The sequence below is a fragment of the Gallinula chloropus genome, assembly GCF_964237585.1.
Source record: "Gallinula chloropus genome assembly, chromosome: 1".
NCBI classification, from domain to species: Eukaryota; Metazoa; Chordata; class Aves; order Gruiformes; family Rallidae; genus Gallinula; species Gallinula chloropus.
Genome location: NC_140085.1, coordinates 146,501,808 through 146,520,951, shown reverse-complemented (window position 1 = coordinate 146,520,951; position 19,144 = coordinate 146,501,808). Strand labels below are relative to the sequence as shown.

At 45.5% G+C, this 19,144-nt stretch overlaps 2 protein-coding genes across 2 annotated transcripts in view; one reads left to right on the top strand and one right to left on the bottom strand.

The window, feature by feature from the left end:
- Nucleotides 1-3,112, top strand: part of FHL2 (four and a half LIM domains 2) — a 29,167-nt gene extending 26,055 nt beyond the window's left edge. The window contains exons 5-6 of the mRNA XM_084279584.1: nt 777-963; nt 2,814-3,112. Of these exons, the coding sequence (XP_084135710.1) occupies nt 777-963; nt 2,814-2,965 (339 nt within the window). The 3' untranslated portion in view covers nt 2,966-3,112. The remainder of the gene's footprint in view (nt 1-776; nt 964-2,813) is intronic.
- A 3,061-nt stretch (nt 3,113-6,173) lies between these two features.
- Nucleotides 6,174-14,323, bottom strand: LOC311203821 (ashwin; the record flags this gene model as incomplete). The annotated part of the gene is made up of 4 exons (XM_084278596.1): nt 6,174-6,777; nt 9,861-10,233; nt 12,276-12,442; nt 14,186-14,323. 4 exons carry the CDS (start codon nt 14,321-14,323, stop codon nt 6,721-6,723), a joined length of 735 nt encoding a protein of 244 aa, XP_084134722.1. The 3' UTR covers nt 6,174-6,720.
- Nucleotides 14,324-19,144: the final 4,821 nt, after the last annotated feature.

Genomic DNA, 19,144 nt, shown 5'->3' with positions numbered 1-19,144 from the left:
AATTCTTTCCTAAAAAGAATTGTCTCAGCCCTTAGGGAACTATCAAACCCCAGTTTCCTATGGATATATGCACAGGCGATCAAAGCTATGGGCACATCCACAGTAAATTCCCTTTCCCACTGCCACAGTCTCCTCCTTCTCTTCCTTTACCCTCTGCGTACTTCCCAGGGAATCTCCATTTAGTGAAGAAAGGAAAAAATAAAGAAAAGTGACCGATTTTACAGCCTTCTTAGGAACATTCAAAGGAGCAATAAAGTTCTGTTCTAATGTCAGGGAAGCTGTTTTTGTAGGTGATGACTTGTAAGGAAAAAAACAACCAAATTCTAGAGACATAGAAAGCAAAGACTTCAGCTGAAATCTGAGATGACAGGCTTTTCCAAGGAAAGTGACAGGGAAGTTGAAACATGTCAGGTAATTCTTTCCCCAAGAAAAATGGGACAGGGGAAGGAACTGAGATGGGATGAATCCTAGCACACACATATGAAAAGCAACACACAATAAGTAGCTTTAAAACCAAAGAAGATAGTTGAGTGTGAGATTACACAACACATAGAGAACAAAGTGCTTCTAGTACAGGCTTTTTATATATATATATAAATTAGGAAATTGTAATAAATCACTTGCATGCTTTTCTCAAGGTTAATTCCAGCCTTCTTTCCCTCCTCCCCCCCCCCCCCCCCAAAAAAAAAACCCTCATCACCCTTCCTCTTTACCAATCAAGGCACAAACCTGCCACCCTCAAGAAACCACGTTGTGTCTCACTTTCTGTGAAACAGGCGATCACTACCGGAGGCGTTACCTACCGGGAGCAGCCGTGGCATAAGGAGTGCTTCGTCTGTACTGGGTGCAAGAAGCAGTTGTCCGGACAACGCTTCACCTCCAGGGATGAGTTCGCTTACTGCCTGAGCTGCTTCTGCAACCTCTACGCCAAAAAGTGTGCTGGATGCACAAACCCCATCAGTGGTAGGTCTCTCATGGCCGGTGCCTTTAAATTTGGGTTTTGGTTTTGGGTTTGTTTGAGGTTTTTTTCCCAATGAACTGCTTCTAATACTAAAAATGGTTCAATAATTTGTTCAGAATAACTTGAGAGACTCAAGATGCTATACAATTCACAGAATCACAAGGTTGGAAAAGACCTTCAAGATCATCAAGTCCAACCGTTCCCATCCTATGCTAAACCATATCCCTAAGTACCTCATCTACCCGTCTTTTAAACACATCCAGGGATGGTGACTCAACCCCCTCCCTGGGCAGCCTGTTCCAGGCCCTGACAACTCTTTCAGTGAAGAACTTTTTCCTAACATCTAATCTGACCCTGCCCTGGCACAGCTTTGTGCCATTTCCCCTTGTCCTATCTCCTGTCACCTGGCTGAAGAGACCATTGCCCAACACTCTACAACCTCCCCTCCAGTAGCTGTAGGCAGTGATACGGTCTCCCCTCAGCCTCCACTTCTAATTCAAGATGTCTGAAATTAAATACTTACGATACCTAACAAAAAGAATTAAAGAGGTCTTTAAATTGAAGCTTCCGCCTTTTCACCCAAATTTCACAGAACATGGTGGGCACACAGTATCAGAGCTATGCACACGGCAGGATACACGTTCTGTATGTCATTCCACTTGCGTTCATTGCAGGGATCACTGAGCTCAGCAACAACAGTCCCTCCGCCAGCAGAAAGTGTCTAGCTGGCTTCTCTCTCATGCTGCAGCACACGACTTTTCAGGACAGCAACCCAGAAATTACCAGGATTTTAGACACAGATTTCCAGTACAAAAGTACTTAAAGGAGCAACTGCTTAAGGCTTTACTATGAACCACTTTGCATGACAATATAGCCTCCTCTGTGAAGTAATCAGCATTTAACAGCATGATCCATACAGGACTGTGAATCTAAGTTCCATCTGGCCCATTTTCTCTCATCATTGCCCTGCCCTTGTGCCTGTCCCTCACTGATGCTGATTTGATTGGATAGCTCCTAGAAAAGTCCAAGCATAACCCCACCAGTAGCTTTCCGCTGATGTGAGAGAGGCATTTCTCTCCTGAGTATCACAGTCCTTTCTATCACGTGCTTTTTCCTTTTTTTTTTTTCAAATGTTGCCACTAAAGGCAAAACCAACCAAAACCCCCTCTCATCAGGGAGATATGCCCAACTCAATCTTTTCACTGACTTCCAGCTAGTCGTTCCAGCCCATTGTAGTTGAACTGCTTGTCATCTCCAAGGTTAAGCAAGAGAGAATTACTACTAAGAGAAATTTGTCCCTTGTCTCTTTTCCCCTGCACAGTTTCAATACCCCTTATGATAATCCCCATAACCTTGAACTCTTGAGTGTTCTTTGCAGTCTGCTAACCTGCTTTAACTGAGGCACTCTTCAAAGCTTTGACTGACCTACCAGACTTCTTTTTTAAGTGATCTAAATGCATTTTTACAAAACAAAATTGACTTGCTCAGGTGCCATAGAACACGCTGTAAAAAAGCCTATCAGCCTTGTGTTGAGTTCCTTTCTTTTTTCTCTGCTGTGTACAGTGCCATCCCTCCGAAGTTCACCTCTGCTATTATTACCAGCAACAACTATCTAGTTCACTAACTTGGCTGAAAGCCACAGAACTATTTGAAGATTAAAATACTACTTTTTACAGAGTAAGGGTGGCAAAATTAGCACAGCAACAGATAAGATATATCACAATGGTTGGGGTTTTTTTCACTACTCTGTCAGATGTCCATAGCAATCCATGCAGGATGCCTGAAATAGCATCACTTGACGACTGAAGTGCCATTCTTTGCTTGTAACAGAATGCTTTTGGTTCTCCAACAGGGCTCGGAGGAACCAAGTACATCTCCTTTGAGGAACGGCAGTGGCACAATGATTGCTTTAACTGTAAGAAGTGCTCTCTCTCGTTAGTGGGTCGCGGCTTCCTCACAGAAAGGGATGACATCCTTTGCCCTGAATGTGGGAAGGATATTTAAAGCTTAAAATAAGAGGTGGGGCGAGCGGAGGAAAGCCGTGCTTGCAATATATAGTCTGAAATACACGGATGTTCAGAACTAGCTTTGCCACGCTGTGTTTCGCTGTTATTATTAACATCACTTAACCTTCTTCTTCAAGCTCTCTAAACCTGGAAGGAAAACAACTTCAGAATCTCTAGTAACAGTGCTGGCATTTAGGATTTCTACAGCTAACCAAAACTAATGCAAAACCTGAGATGTAAAACCATTTGGTTATTATTGACATACTCTTTTTTTTTTTTCTTCTTCTTCCACTAAATATTCCAATTACAAGCAAGTGACATAGTTCAAGGATTATTATCAGCCACCCACAATACATTCATAGATGGACATTCTGGGTGGAACCCTCAGCCCACTGAAATCGAGGGCAAACTCCACTCAGTTTCAGTGAGGCTGCGGTCTCAGCTCAGTGTTCTTGAGTTATGCGACTAGTGTGTGCTGTCAAGTGTGTAGAAAGACTGTGAACGTAGAGGGTGTTTCAATGTACAAGGCTTCGTGCTACAGCGTGAAGAGGTAACGATAAAACAGTTGAGGTGGGAGTGCTTCATAACCAGTACGTATTCTATTGCATGACTAGCTGATCGTTGTGTGAAGTACAGGTTCTGATGGACAGTGTCAGTATTACAGTTAGTCGACATTACACTGCACATGGTATTTTTCAAAATAAAATCATTTAAAACAAAATTGTGATGGTGCTTTAATTATACTTCCACATCAGATATTCACAAATAGAATGCTTCTCAGTCTGAAGAAACACACCATAAGAGCCATACAAACACAGCCCTTTTTACACCCAGTCGTTGTGGAACTGTGGAGTTCAGACGATCGTCCTCCAGGCTCTGCTGCTACAAGTCTTCTACTTACTAAAGTCAGTGGGAAAACTATCAGCAAAACCGAACATCTCTCTGAAAACACTGAACTGACGGCAGCTGATAAAAATCTGTTCATGGGCTCTACGCTCACAACCAAAATATTTTTATTTTCAGGAGGTCAGGATAACTCAGGAGACATTTAATCTTTGAGGAAGTCAGAAATTTCACTTCTATACTAGGGCATGCTTTAATTTTGTTTTGTATTGCAGTATACATAAAATCAAGAGAAAACAATCCAGAGAAAGGTAATTCTCTTCCCAAAGCAAACTTCCATGAAATATGGCCGCATTATGCAACACTCGATCCTTATACACCTTCCAGATGCATTCATTTGTATCCAGCAAAAGGAGAAAAGCAATACATCACTATTCCAACAGGAGTCTTCAGATGTGGAAAAAAGAATTGAGAATATACTTACTTTGTGTGTAACTAGTAGGGAAGGTTTGTTCCTAGTTCGTGCTACCCATCTTGAATTTATCTATCCGTACCAAGCGTAAAGTGCTCACAGGTCATTCCTCTCATTAATTCAACAAGATGGGTAGATGCACGAGACCAGATTTGGTTTGCTGTACACCATTTGAAGAACTTGGCTGGCTGACATTTTTGAAGTGCACACTGTGCTAATCTGATCTCACTGAATAACTAAACTCTATCCTTCAGTGGCTTCATTTTAAGATGAAGGCTCTAGCCAAGTGTAGCCATAAAAAATCCCTCTTATATCCACACCTCCAAAAGGAGGGCAAGCACCTCACTCTCTCTTGTGGGGTCTGGCAACCCCACCCCAGCACACTGCAGTTCTGTTTTCATACTTTGCTGAGAAAAAGAGGAATTACTATTAGCAAAGGGGAGAGTGGGAGGTTGTAAAAACAGCACAGCTTACACCTTGCCCCACAAGGCACAGTCAGCAAAATGGTCCCACATTTGAGGAAAGGTAGCAGAAACATGACAAGGCTGGAAAGTGTACCAACCTGAAGCCAAGACTTTACCATGCAAGAGCAGCATCACGGTGCAGGTCCCTGCACAGCTCTGCCTACCTCTCCTCAGCACATACTAACACACACGTGCACCTAGCAACTGACACTGCAGCAAAACACAGCCTTGATGCTGAACCGCTGCCAAGAAGCCACCCACGGAACAGAACTCCTACCAAACTGTTAAACTGGTGCAAGGACCAGCACTTCACATGATCCTAAATGCAGCTAAAACTCCAAAGTAGCTTCTGAGCCTTCTACCCTGTCAGCTTCTTCTTAAGTTCTAGTCACTTCCGAGTCCACTGAAACATAACCATGTAAAATTAACAAGCTTAATTACATGACAAAAACAAGTTGGCACCACTGTTTGCTTTTAACTGAGTTTATTTAAATAGGATAAGGCTACTTAAAAGACAACTCTTTACATACAAAATGTACATTACGTTAAAGTTTGCTGTACTCAAGTACAAAAACTGCACAAGTGTTTAGTAAAAGGGAAACAGCACACAGTATTCCAAAACACCCAATCTTGCCATTTCACAGCATTCGAGAAGTGCCTTTTACATCGCAGCAGTGAATGGGAGGGCTTCTGTCAGTAATGGATTAAGCTACAGGTTTTGGTTCCCTTATTAACCAATGTTAAAAATGTAAACAAGCTTTCAGATCACTACTGACAACTTCTAGTGGGTTAACCAGGTAGATTCAGAACTTGATTCTTTATTTACTAAGCCCGGAAGCGTTGCTGTTATTTACCATCCAGACCTAAAATGGATCTAAATTGGTGTCGCCTCCAGCCACTGAGATTTAATAAAAACGTTTCCATCAACTTAACTGGATTTCTGCCTTACAAGGCACTACCAATAATCCAGTTGAAACACCGCATTTCACGGAAAACCAACATCCGTCTTAAATTATCAAAGGAAGGGAAAACAGGTTTTGTGTTGGTTTTGGTGGTTTTTTTTTTTTTTCTGAGTGCAACTATGTACACTAATGCTCTCAAGGTACCTCTTTGCCTTCCTATCCCTGTCCCTCTCCAACTGTTAGGAAGTTGAGAAAGCTCTGGCCTGCATTCCACAGGTTTTCTCCATAATTTATAAGCATGATTGCAACCAGGAAAACAAGCAAATTTGCTACATCGGCACATTCTTACACTTCTGCATGTATAAAATATGCCCGTGTATTTAAGAGATCATGGCACTAATCCATTCACTACTTCCTCTCGAAGATTCATATCAAACAGTTGAATAACATACTTCATCTGTGCATTTCTTACTTCATACGTCAATAAGAGAAACTTCAATTTGAAGTAACGTTAAAATAGTTCATCTCTTATTACCAACCTAACTTGCACTGTAAATTCCACACTCCTGTTCTGTGCAACCAAAAGGAAAAAAAAAATTGCCTCCTACTATCTTATCAAGAGAATGGTCAGCTTTCTCACCTAAATGAATTATCTTTTTAAAGCCAAGAAGGCTCTGGGGATCACGCTGAATCTCAACAGCTATTGCAACTATCAGTGGAATAAAACTGAATCTTACTGAAACAAAAATTTATTTGTATGTGTGAATGGCAGTGACATGCAGGAGATGAACTATAATAATCTTGAAAGCTAGAAGGGGGGGGCTTAGTGTATGGTACTATTACCACCTTTTAAAGAAGTCATGAACTACTTGGGGTACAAGAGTCAAAACTTTTAAGGTGACTGGTGAAAATGACCCCAGCTTTACAAGAGGGAACTTTTAAACTTGTTAAAACTTCACAGCAATCTGAATCCCTGTAAGATTTAAAAAGAATTGTACCTAAATTGTTTAAATATGACTTATCTGTTTGAAAATATGGAAGTAACATGTTTCAAGCATCATTAGCTACTTCTTCATGGCCATGTCACATGCTGGATCTTCTTCTTTGCTTCCGTAGGCTTCAGGTCATTCTGGAATACAAGAAAATATACAAGTACTCTTAGATGTACTGCATGAGTAGAAGTTAGTAATTCACCTGCCATACTCAAATCTTAGTCCTGACGACTGCTGTACACAGCTATATGCTACTGCAATAGCTGTCTATTGCCATCTTGTGGAGAGAATTAAATATCACCAGACTTCTCTTGTGAAGATAAAGCAAATGAATTGAACTACTGAAATCATACATGCTTTGGGGTTTTTTATTTCCCCCTTAATTCTACAACTAGTGACACAAAAGTATCTTACAACTACGCAGCTTTAGAAACAGGTACACACTGGAATTTCAAAACAGACTTCTAAAGTTATTTCAGACTGTTATCCTGTTTGAAAAGGTGCTATGTAAGAAAAAACCCAAACATACAGCTAGGAAATCAATTTACTTTTGTCAAATAGTAAAAAAAAAAAAAAAAAAAACCAAAAGGTGTTCCTTTATAATGACCTGTACAAAAACCTGAAATAATTGACAAAGCCTCAATCAAACTCATCTTTCAAGACCTCTCCCAAGAAAACAGGAAAAACAAAGCAAGCCCAAAGTAAAACAATAGGAGATTGAAGTGTTGAAATAATTACCTTTCACTATATAAAATGAGAAAAAAAAAAAAAACCCTGAGAAACTATAGCTTTAATAGTTGTCCTGGTTTCAGCTGAGAATTTTCTTCATAGTAGCTAGCATGGGTCTAGTTCACACGAGCAGAGTAAAGACCAGTATGTATCTGAGTTTTCAAGAACATTGTGCAACACACTGGTTTGGGGACCACAATTTAGAGACCTCTCTTCTCCTTAACAGTTTCGATGTTAGTTTATTTACAGCAATCGTGTGGTCTAAGGGAATTAGACCCAAAGATCAGAGGGACAGTTCTGTGCTATTCAGAACGAGAACTTCAGTTCATCTTGAAAGTCCAAGAACTGTCATTTCCTTGAAAAGACAATCATTGTGATGGTCATTCATAAGAACATACCGGGCTTTACACTCTGCAGCCAGCTGCCAAGCATACTGCTTCCTCCTGGCTGCACCACTTAATATTCAATACCATGTTCTTTGATTTCAGAGAGCAAAGTAACATCCACACAACACGAACTTGGTGTCTGGCTGACACGAAGCGAGGCAGGACTGAACGTACTGGTATTACCTTGAACAGCACAAGCTGTGGCTAAGGTAGAAAGCTGAGTGTCAGAGGTCACAGCTTCTGAGTGTCAGTTATACTGTGTCACTTAAAAATGGTAATTATTATGTCTACAAAACATTTAAATTAAAGAAGCTGCGAGGTGTATACCAAACACATTTCAAAAGCCCTGTAGGTTCAGATCTGACCAATACTTGGAAGAGCTTTAAATACTAAAATAAGTTAGCAATACTGGTAGCAGAAAACACACCTCTCCAGCATAAATTTGATTCAGGGCCTCAGCCATGATTCATGTAAAAGTTGCTATGTTTTTCAGAACAGCCATGTGTTTAGATGCTCATGTTTAACACAGAGTTTACCAATCCACTCAGCAAGAGTATTACCTGCATTCCTTCGCAGAAGGACTTTTAACAGAGAGATTAACAGAAAGCATTTCATGAGGCAGCATTTAGAAAACAGAAGTCAGATCTGGTGTCCTGGGACATTTTAATCACTGTAATTGCACGCTGCGAATCTGAAGCTCCCCCTGCAGTTCAGCTGAGAACAGATATTACTGTTTCTACCTTTGAAGCCCACGATTACTCCAGATGTTCCCATATTCCAATGTAAATGTGAAAATCCCTTACTTTGTATCATGAAGGAATACAAACAAATCTAAGATTTATTCCTACCTCGCAGCACATTCTAAAGAGATGGCCCACTGCTCCTTGCTCACTGACAAGCCCTTAAAGACTAGTCACACCTTTGTCAAATATAACTGCTGTTCTACTTTTCTCCACAACTGGCTACATTCAGCATCATTACCTACACTTGCCAAGGCACCCCCTGCTGAATACATACCACAGAACCAAGACAGCTTTGGGCTGGCAAAGACTTCAAAGCCCATCTAGTTCTAAACCCCTGCTATGAATAGGGACACCCCTCCACTAGCCCAGGTTGCCCAAAGCCCCATCTAACCCGGCCTTGAACACTGCTGAGGAGTGTGCATACATTTATCCTGCCTTAGCTCTTCACTCATCAGCCTCATTCTGCCCCCATCTGTAGCGTAGTTCTTCACAGAAAATTTGTTTGCAGCTGAATCTAGCTTGCAGAAAGAAGGTAACTATTTACCTTTGTGGTTAACAGCTCAGTTATCAGTCTTCCACTTGAGAATGCACCCTTCTGATCAAGATTTCAACATGTCTGTCACAGCATCTTATAGAAGCCCAGGTACCTGATGAAGACCACCATGGCTCAAAATGAGCACTCGACCTCTGGCCTCTCACTTCAACTAGTATGGTTTGTTATTACGGCTTCTCATTCAGACCCCCGATCTAGGCAGGTTGCCAGGTTCTCCACATCCAGTTCCCTCATCTAGCTTGCCAATTCCTCTGTGAGATCTAAAACAGATGGTGTCCTTCCTCTAAGGATACATTCTACAGCTCTTGGCATCTCACTTCAGTTTCCGTAACATTTCTTCCTTCACTGTGACAAATTAAAGCTTGTCCTACTCGACCATTCAAGTGTGATGGTCCCAAATGCTGTCATTCCTTCTTTTCTTCCCTACTACAGAAAACAGACCACTCATCCTCCCTTTAAAGCTCTTCATGTTGTTTTGTAATACCTGTTTTCCCTCTCAGACCTGCCAGTATGATTGGTTTGGTTTTTATTTGACCACCTGAAGTACTACCTACTTACTCGTTTTAACACTGCATGTGTGCTGACTACAAAGCCACCTCTCACACAGAAGTTTTCCACGGACAAATACAAAGCACTTAGATTAGAGGGGAAGAAACTTTCTCAAACCAGCTACTCTTTTGCTTATTTCCAAATAAAGACTCTACTATTACTCCAAAATAAAATAACCCTGACAACTCTTACCTTTGGCTCCTGCAAGTTTCCATTAAAAAAACAACAGAGGTGGAAAACAAGGTACCAAATGTACATACCGGCAAATCAGATTCTTCTTTTGGAACTGCTCTCTTTAACTTCACGACAGTAGTTCCTGGGACTGGAGACAAAGGGTATACCTTCAGGCCAGCCAATACACTGCTGTTAGTCTTTGAAATATTGTTCTGCTTAGCCTCATGATTCCTCATGCCCAGCTTAGCGTCCTCTGATAAACTGGAGGCGGAAATGTACGTCGAGGCATTTGAAGGAGCGGATAACCTTCGAACGGTGTTGGCGGTGCTTCCAGCTGGGGGAGGCTTCAGGCGGTCGGCAGCTCCGTTCTCCGTCTTCTTCACCTTTATGCTGGTGCTTGTCGAGTTCCCATCAAACACAATCAGCGGCCGTTTCCTCAAACCTTCCGCCGTTGCAACGCTGGAAATACGAAGTGCAGAGTTCTCAGACACACAAGCCAGACGGCCCAAAACCAGCGTACCCAAGACGTGGGCGGCGAAAATTGTATTAATCTTGCCTAAAGTAGAAATATATCCTACAATACCAACCTGAAGACCTTAGCTGCTCCAAACTTACGCAACAGAAATTGCCTCTGCAATAAGAAAGGGGGAAGGGGACGGGGGCTTGTGTCAGAAACAGCGTTCCTCAGCAAAGAGGGTTGTGTGAGGAACTTTCTAAGCAGACAATTGCAGTTGTACCACCAAAGACCATACGCTAATCAACAGCAACTAAGGAGATAACAGCTGTTAAGTATTTCAAAGGGTATTTGAGCAAATGTGTGCCACCTTACCTATAAGAACAGCATCTAATATTCCGATGCTTCTACATCTCCCTGTTTCCACTTTTACTCAAAATCATACTGTTAAGATTGTATGAACGACTGTTAGGCAAGGAATGAAAACATTATGCAGAAAAAACCCCAAAACAACATACCTGGGTTTGAAATAAGCTGAGAACAGGAACCCTAAACTTGTTTATTGACTTTTTTGTTAAATAGTTTGTGCCTTTAAGCCTACGTGTAGCTACAGATGGCAAATTTAGTAGCAACGCGTTTATGAAAAAGGAATACGATGAACACCATAGCATCAGAAAACTCCTTACTGCCAAAAACTAAAGCACAAAATTACCATAGCTCACTTCACATGAATTTGGAGCTTTTTAAGAGAAGGACTGCTCAAGAATGATGAAGAGAAAGTGTTTGGAAAACTCAGCTTTAGCAAATTAAAGAAAACCACTATTAAGTTATGTAATAATCCTGTTTAGAAAATTCAGTTTTCAGTAAGCACTTAACATTAAGTCACCTCATATTAAACAGAAGAATAAAAATTGAACAATAGTTTTTTAAACAAAGAAATATATTAATTTGTAATTAATTAATTTTGTGGTATTGATGTTAGATATCTATAATTAAAATAGGCCACAAGCAGAGACACCATTCATTTGGCTTGGAACGTTAGATCAGTGGCTGTGGTAAACCCTCACATATTAAGAAGTTACACATCACTTGCAAAATTTCTGTCCAGATCAGGGTTTTCTTCCAAAATAATGAAAGGGGCCAAAATTTAAGAGTTCATAGAGCAATGAAATTTCAGCTCTTACTCAGATTTGCTTCTACATTACTATCTGTTCCCAACACTGCCTGTCACATAATCCTCCTCCCTTTCTATTCATCAGGTCCCCGGAACTGATAGAGACAAAGAGAGACCTTCAATTCATTTGGGACTTGTTTATCAAGAGATCAACCCTTTGGCTTATATCTACAGCAGATGCCATTTTTAGATGAGCTTCTACAAAATGAGATTAGCTTCCAAGACCAGGAGTGTTCAGACAAGCATGCTGAGTTAAATACTACCAAAACAACAGCAGTACTCTGCACATCCATTACATTAAGGAGTATAATTTCACTGGAAAAGCCTTAAAAAGCTGATGCACACTTCAAAAATACAACTTTATAGTTCTTGCTCAGTTTGGCTTTGTCCAAAAATTCCTTGAACACCCTTGACAAGAAACACATTGTAAACTAGCTTTCCAAAAGGGCTGCTGGGCAAACATCTACATTTTTTCAGTCATCATTTTCCTGATCATAACAAGTCTGCAGGGGCTTTGAACAACATGGTCTAGTGGAGGGTGTCCCTGCTCATGGCAAGGGGGCTTGGAACTAGATGATCTTTAAGGTCCCTTCCAACTCAAACCAGCCTGTGATTCTGTGAAAAGAAGCACTATAAGCTAGGTACCATTGCTAACACTTAGATGACTTGAATAACAAAGATTATCTTCCCTTTTTCCTGTAATTGCAGCAGAAGAATCTTAACACCTCTGACACAGGAGACCTGATATGGCATTCTCTGTAAATTGTAATGACATCCAAAAGCTGCACAAGTTTCATTCACTAGGCAAACAAAAATTAGAGTAAATACATTGTCCAAAATTCCACAAGTCTAGACCAATGAAAGCTAAATTACCTTTTATTCTCATTTTTCAACTCATTTTGCTGTCTCTTCTTTTCCATCATTTTCCCCCATCTACTTTTTGGTAAGTCACGCTGAGGCAGGGGAATGGCATGTTGAATATAGAGATCAGTGAGACCATCTTTGTCCATCTTTACATCATTTTTGACTTGTATATTCTTCTGTGGGAACAGAAAAAAAAAAGGTTGTTATTCTTACAACAAATTGAGAGCGCAAGCATCTTTGTGGCACAACTTATTTATTCAAAAGCAACTTTAAGGTATTATATCAGGCAGAAATGCCAGGGTTTCACAAGTGAGGGGGCTGCAGTGTTGACCGCTGTAGAGAGGCAGTTGCCCTGTGCCAACGATGGCCTGGTCAGCTGCCTTCCTACTCTCAAATTCTCCTTGTTTTCCCTGCAGATTATACTCAGTCTCTCCCTTCTGCAAGGCAATGGGAAATGTGGAATGTTTGGGCCATTGCACAGTGGTTTATTTTTCCACTACCTGCAAGCACATCACTTATCTCCTCACCGGCCTCTTTGAGCACGGGTGCCACAAGCTCCTCTGCTTGAAAATTTGGTGCAGAGTGCATTGCTTTCATCAGTGTCAGGAACAACTGGATCCAGCTGCAACCAGTACCAGGCAGTCCATTATCTTTGCCTGCACAGGTCAAAGCCTCCCTATCCAAATCCCTGCAATTTTCTCAATCAGAACAGTACCAAAAAAAGGGGAAGAAAATTATAGACATGACTTTGATGACTGATGTTTTCATGCACTCTGAAACACACTCCTCTCAATCCAACGAGAATACCAGAGCTCTCCTTCACATCTCTCAAAAAACAGAATTAGAACATATGGCAGTTCAAACTTACAGGCATAGAGCTGCACTTCCTTCACCAGTTTTTAAAGATTTCTATAAATTGTCAGAACATCGGTTTTCTTTCTCATCATGTATAGGATTGTGAAAACAAAACTTCTTGCCAAATTTATTAAAAGAGGGAAAATAAAAAGAAAAACAAACCAAGAAACCACTAGAGTCCTACAAACCAGGGATTGCTGAGAGCAGTTCAAGCGTCTGCCACTACTGGTTCTGGCAACACTTTATGACTTCTGATGCAAGCCTAAAACCTGTACGCTTTTGTCCACACAAGCTACATGGACAAGAGCACACAACACTTGAGTGAGCTTGTACAAAACCCTAAAACCCTGATTGCAGTTGCTGCACACACCAAAAATTTTCAGGCAAGGCAGCAACGAGGATTTCGCATCACATCCGCTGGAGCTTCACACGGTCCCAAACTGCTTATAACTCCCTTTAAACTCAGTTGTTTATTTAAGTCACACATACCTAAGGAGCAGCCTGATTTTGCTCTGTAGGGTGCATTCCCATAGTAATTCACCGTGCACAAGCACGGCAAGTTTAGCGGGGTAAAGCCCATCTTTCCGCAGGTAACTTCCCCGCACAGGCAGGCGGCCCCGCTGCTCTGGGTACGTGACCCTTCAGCAGCTACAGCAGCAGCAGCGTTCAAACGCGGACCCCTTTGCAAACACGGGGGCCCCTCTCGCACTGCTCGGGGCCTCCTCCAGGTAAGCGCCCTGCCCGCAGAGCGCGCGCTGTGGGTGCCGCTCGTTTGTTACCCTGGGCAACGGTTCCTGCGCACCCCGCTCGGGGCGGTACAGAGACTGGGAACGGCCAGAGGACCAGGGAGAAAACTTCCCGTGTAGGTGACGGGGGAAGGGGGGAGCGCAGAAACGACCCGGGCGGATCTAACGCCGATAGTCGACTGCGACAAGAAGCAGGGCCGCCGGGACGGGAATCCTCCCTCCCTCTCTCCCGTCGGGCGGGGCAGGCGCCGCGCCAACCCCCCCCCACCCCCCGCTTCAGGGGCCGGCTCGCCTTTCCCCGGCAGCGCCCGGGCACACCTGCTCCAGGGTGAGCAGCAGGAACTCCTCCGAGAGCAGCTCCGGGTGCAGCAGCAGCTCCGAGTCCGGCCGCCCCGACCCACGCTCCTCCTTGGCGCCACCGCCGCCGCCCACCCGTCCCTTTCCCTGCGCCGCCATCTTCTTCCCCCGGCGACCCCTCTCCGGCCTCCCACAATGCCGCACCGGGCGCGCGGGGCGGGGGCTTGCGCGGGAAGTGACGCGAGCCGCGTGACGTCAAGGGGGGGCGCGGGCCGGGCTCGGTCGCAGAGCGCTCATGTTGCCGGTCGGTGGCTACGTCTGGCGGGGGAGGTGTCGTCGGCTCCCTGCAGCGGGGCAGCCGCGGAGGGGTGGGATGGGGGTCCCGGAACACACGCTCCGGAGCGCGAGGTGTCGGGCTGGGTGATCTCAAAGGCCCTTTCCGACCTGGTTGATTCTGTGCTGCTGTGACGTGAGCAGCCTGGCTCGGCTGGCGGCGATAAGCGCCGCCCCGGGTCTCCTTGGCGGCTGTGGGCAGCTCCGCCCGCGGGCCGGGGAGGGAAGAAGTGGGGGGAAATAAGAAATCAATTAAACAACAATAAAAAAAAGGGAAAGCCAGAAGCAAACGTGGCGGGTTGGGCCAAGGAGAGGTCACTGGGGCGGCGCTGGGCGGGAGGAATGGCAGTAACAGGGCTCCGTGCGAAACAGACGCAACTGGCGATACACGATGCAGCTTCTGGAGAGCTCCACCCTCACCACCTTCCTCTTCACGCTGAGCACGATGTAATTGGCATGGAATACCCGCTTTGGCCAGTTTTGGATCACCTGTCCTGGCTGTGTCCCCTCCCAGCTTTCTGGGTGCCCCCCACCTTCTCGTTAGCAGGGCGCTGTAAGAAGCTGGGAAGCCCTTGGCTGCTCTGCAGCACCTAAAACTCTCAGTGCGTGATCAGACTGGCGCTCCCCCTGACCCCCAAACACGGCGCTACTACAGCTGCTAGAAAGGAAACCCCGTCCCTGCCGAGCGCAGGACCTGCGCACGGGAGCTCGGCCACCAAACTGAGCGGGAGCTGAAGTTCTGCGCACAGACGTGGCGAGGGCCCACCGGCATTTCCCCCCCCGCCCCGCAGCCATGGGGCTCGCTCCGTGACTCCCAAGCTGGTAACCTGCCTGTGCACAGCTTAAGAGCGGGACAGGGAAGTACAAGGAACTGCACTAGCGTGCTCATCGCGTTGTCACGGCAACGTGAAACGTCAGCGTCATTCAAAGCGCTGGGCGGGCTTTGGGGAAGAGGCGCAGAGAGGATGGGCCGCGACGCGAGGGAACAGAAAGGCGCGCGCAGCGTTGCTGCCGCACGCGCGGTGCCGCTACGGGCAGCGATTCACATCCTGAGTGCTTAAAAATTAAGCGTACGAGCAACGCGTCACACGGCGCCACCCAGATGTGCCCCTCCCCCCCCCCCCCCCCCCCGGCAGCTCGGCCCCCCGAGCCGCCCGCAGCCCGTCTCCACGCTTCGTGCCGGTACGCGGGGCCCGCCACACCCGGCCTGAGGCGCGGTGCCTGACCGACAGCCCGCGCGCCTCTGCAGGCGTAGGGAGGCGGCGCCCGCTGCCCAGTCCCAATTCCCCAGTGCCAGGCGAGCAGCACAGGCCGGACACCCAGGCCTGAGGCTGGGAAACCAGCGCGGGAGCGTACGGCGGCTCCGGTGACGTAGTCGCCCACAGCGCCGCGCCCGAGCCGCGCCCCTCCGCGGGCGGGGTTTGTCGAGGCCCCACCCTCCGCCGGACCTGCCTGTGCCCCTTCCTCACGTGACCGGAAGTGCCCCGGCACCTCTAGGTTAGGCGGCCCCCCTTCCCTTCCCTTCCTCACCCCACCCCTCCGGGAAGCGGTGACGCTAGCGCGGGGCGGGGCCTGCGCCACACCGGAAGCGGCGCGTCCCTTCCCCCCCCCCCCCCCCGCCCGCCGGCGGACCCCCGCGCGCCGCGAGGCCTGGGCACTGTCAGCGCGGCCTGAGGCGGTGCCCGCCCCGGCCGCCGGCACCGCACCGCGCCGGCAGGGCCTCGGAAGCGGTGGGCACAGCTCCCGGTGTGGCGGCGGCGCCTGGCGCTGGCAGGTGCTGGCGGAGGGTGACCGGGAGGAGAGGCGGTGCCGTGGCCCGCCTGGGGTGGGAGTGGGCGGCCTTGGGGTGGGAGCGGCAGGGGGGGGCCGCGGGGCCGGGCGACTCCTGTCTCGATTCATGTCCCCCCGGTAGGGCGTGGGGGCTTATGAGAGGGCAGAGGCGGCGTGAACGGCGGCGCTTCTCCGCCCTGCGGCCCGGCGCGCTGGGCAGGGTGCGGGCATTCCACCCCCGTCCCCCCGGGGGTCCGAGAGGCCGCCCCTGGCGCGGGGGGCGCGCCGGCGCCTCGGGTCTGCGGGCTCACACCCGAGGGTTGATTATGGGTCGCAGCCGGCTAATTGCAGGGGCGAGCGAGCAGCGCGAAGGCCAGGTGGGTCGGGTGCTGGTTTGTAGGGCAGCGCCTAGCAAAGCGAAGCGAGGTATTGCTTAACAGGACTCGGGGAGAGCTGCTTTCCCCTCCTCGCCGGAAACGCCTGCGTGCAGGGCCGCTGGGGCACTTCAGAGCATCCAATGCAGTAGGCTGATCGTTTGCTTCCTATTGATTATGTTTTGGGCAGCAGGCATCCCCATTACCTTGTTGTCTGGAGTTCTGCACGTATAAACGTAGCCTGCTGACTCTTGTGCTTTAAAGGAATGGCGTGTTCTGTGGGAACTGTTCTTTTGAAGTGTGCATAGGTCCCTCAGGTCTTAGAAATGAGAGCAAAATACGTGTAAAATAAAATCTCAGATTGCGTGTGTTGACAATGGTTGTAAAAGTTTCTTCCATAGCTTCTTTTCCTAGCATGAATGCTTTAATCAATTTGCTAGACTTTCTGGTCAGGGATTGTATATCTGTTTTGATTTCTTTTATAGTTCTGCTTTTCACCTACTTTGATTTAGTAAGTTCTTTGAAGGCTTTCAATACCTCTTGTTCAAGAGTGAAATTCAGTAGTGCTGCCAATGGCATACACTAGAATTTTTAGTTTGGGCTACCAGAATATGAAGTTGTTGACAGTTCCAGGTACGAAAGCTCCCCGACCTCTCAGTATGATAGTTTATCACGTCAGGATTTTTTTGGCAGTCAACCTTTGGGCAGCCTTCTCTAACTTAGGTGCTGTGTTTCTTTTGATAAGGTTGGACGATAACATGGTTGCATTATCAGAGACTTGCATTATCATTTCACTGTAGGCTACTCTCTAGTACTTCCTGGGTTTGGGGTTTTTTGATTGAAGGTCAGAACATTAACTTACACTATAGGTGAGGCTACAATTTGAAAATGTCATGGAAACCCAAACTAAAATATTTTTAACTTCTGAAAAATAATAAAAAAGGAAGTTCTTGGCATAGAAATTCACTACCACATCTTTGTAGTATGGTTTGCTTTTTGCTATTTTCCTAGTTTGACCTAATTTTTATTTAGTGGCTACTTGTGAGTTCTGTGCTCTACGTTTTCTCATGCAGTTTTAGAAATTTTTGCCATTATTTTTGGTGTTCCCTTGCAAAGGGGCTTTTTAATTGTAATAACTCAAAACTAAAATTCATTTTGACTGTGTTTAGTTTCAGGATTATTCACAAAAGGGTTTTGTTGATGTTGGTCTCTCCAGCCCACAGATATTTAACCTGATGTTTTGCATCGTCCGTTGTACTACAACTAATTGTCTATGTTATTTCTCAGATCTGTTCAAGTTGTTTAGTGTTGTGTCTTCCCCTGTGCTGGCTAAGTGGGACAGGTCATGACAAATTAAAAGGTGATTAAGCAAAGTCAGCAATCTCTCATCTACTCTTCTTCGGAGTGTTGAGCACAGTTCTCTGCTGGCTTCTTATCAAAATAAAACAAGTCTGGGGAACATGGATGTTGTTGAAAATACTATTAATTGCTTTGTAAATTACATCTGTCCCTTGACAGTGTTTGATTGTAAAAGGGTGTGTATAGTTTGCAGAATATGAAAATCAGTAGTGCTGCTTAGCACTTACAGGCAGGCTTTTGGAATGGTTCTGATAGTAGTGAATAAAAACTCTTTTAGGTTTAGTGATGCTGCATCTTGAGCTTAATGAATGCTTTATTCACACAGTTTGAAAGTGTGGTCCGTGTGCCTTATAATTGTTGGTGCATATAGTCTGGTACAGAGAATATATAAGTACCACTGAACAAAGAGGTGTTACTAAAACCAAAACAAAACCACCATACACTCCCCCCCAAAAAAACCCTACCAAAAAACCAAACAAAACAACCCTATATCCTGCCAAACCCACAACTTTTATTAGGAGGTGGACTGTCCCTTGCATAAACTATTACTTAAGTAGCTTGGAAGTTACATATTTCTGATTGCTGGAGAGTAAGGAGTGTTAAAATGGAATATGCCTGTGATGTTTTGCGCAGAGACTACATACCTAATAGGCCTAGATTGAATGCAGAGCAACATGTTCCCTTGTAGTGCTGAATGCCTTGTGGCTTCTCTAGAAGTCTGACAGCAGAGCTGCTGTCTTTCCATGTATAGGTGGTGGAAGCTTGTATGTGACAGGTTTGTAAATCACTGAGTACTAGCTGGCACCACTTGCAGTGCCAGAGTATCTGAGAGAGCCAGTAGCATGCTGGTTACTGGTGGATGAAAGCATCACTTCAGGAGAGCCAAGTGCTGTTGTGAATCCGCTTCCACTTGAAGCGCAAATGTACAATTTGACTCTCTTCTGTGGTTGTTGATGTACTCCTCCTGCCTTGTGTGACCAGGTTTGGGGTAGTCTAGACCGTTAAAAATGCAACAATTAGTTTTTTTATATCAGTGAATGTTAAATCATTACCTCTGGGATTTGATGAAATGTATGGAGGTACACAGTGGTATGTTGTTTCATTGGGGTTTTTTCCTCTTTAATCAGGTCACCCAGAAGACACA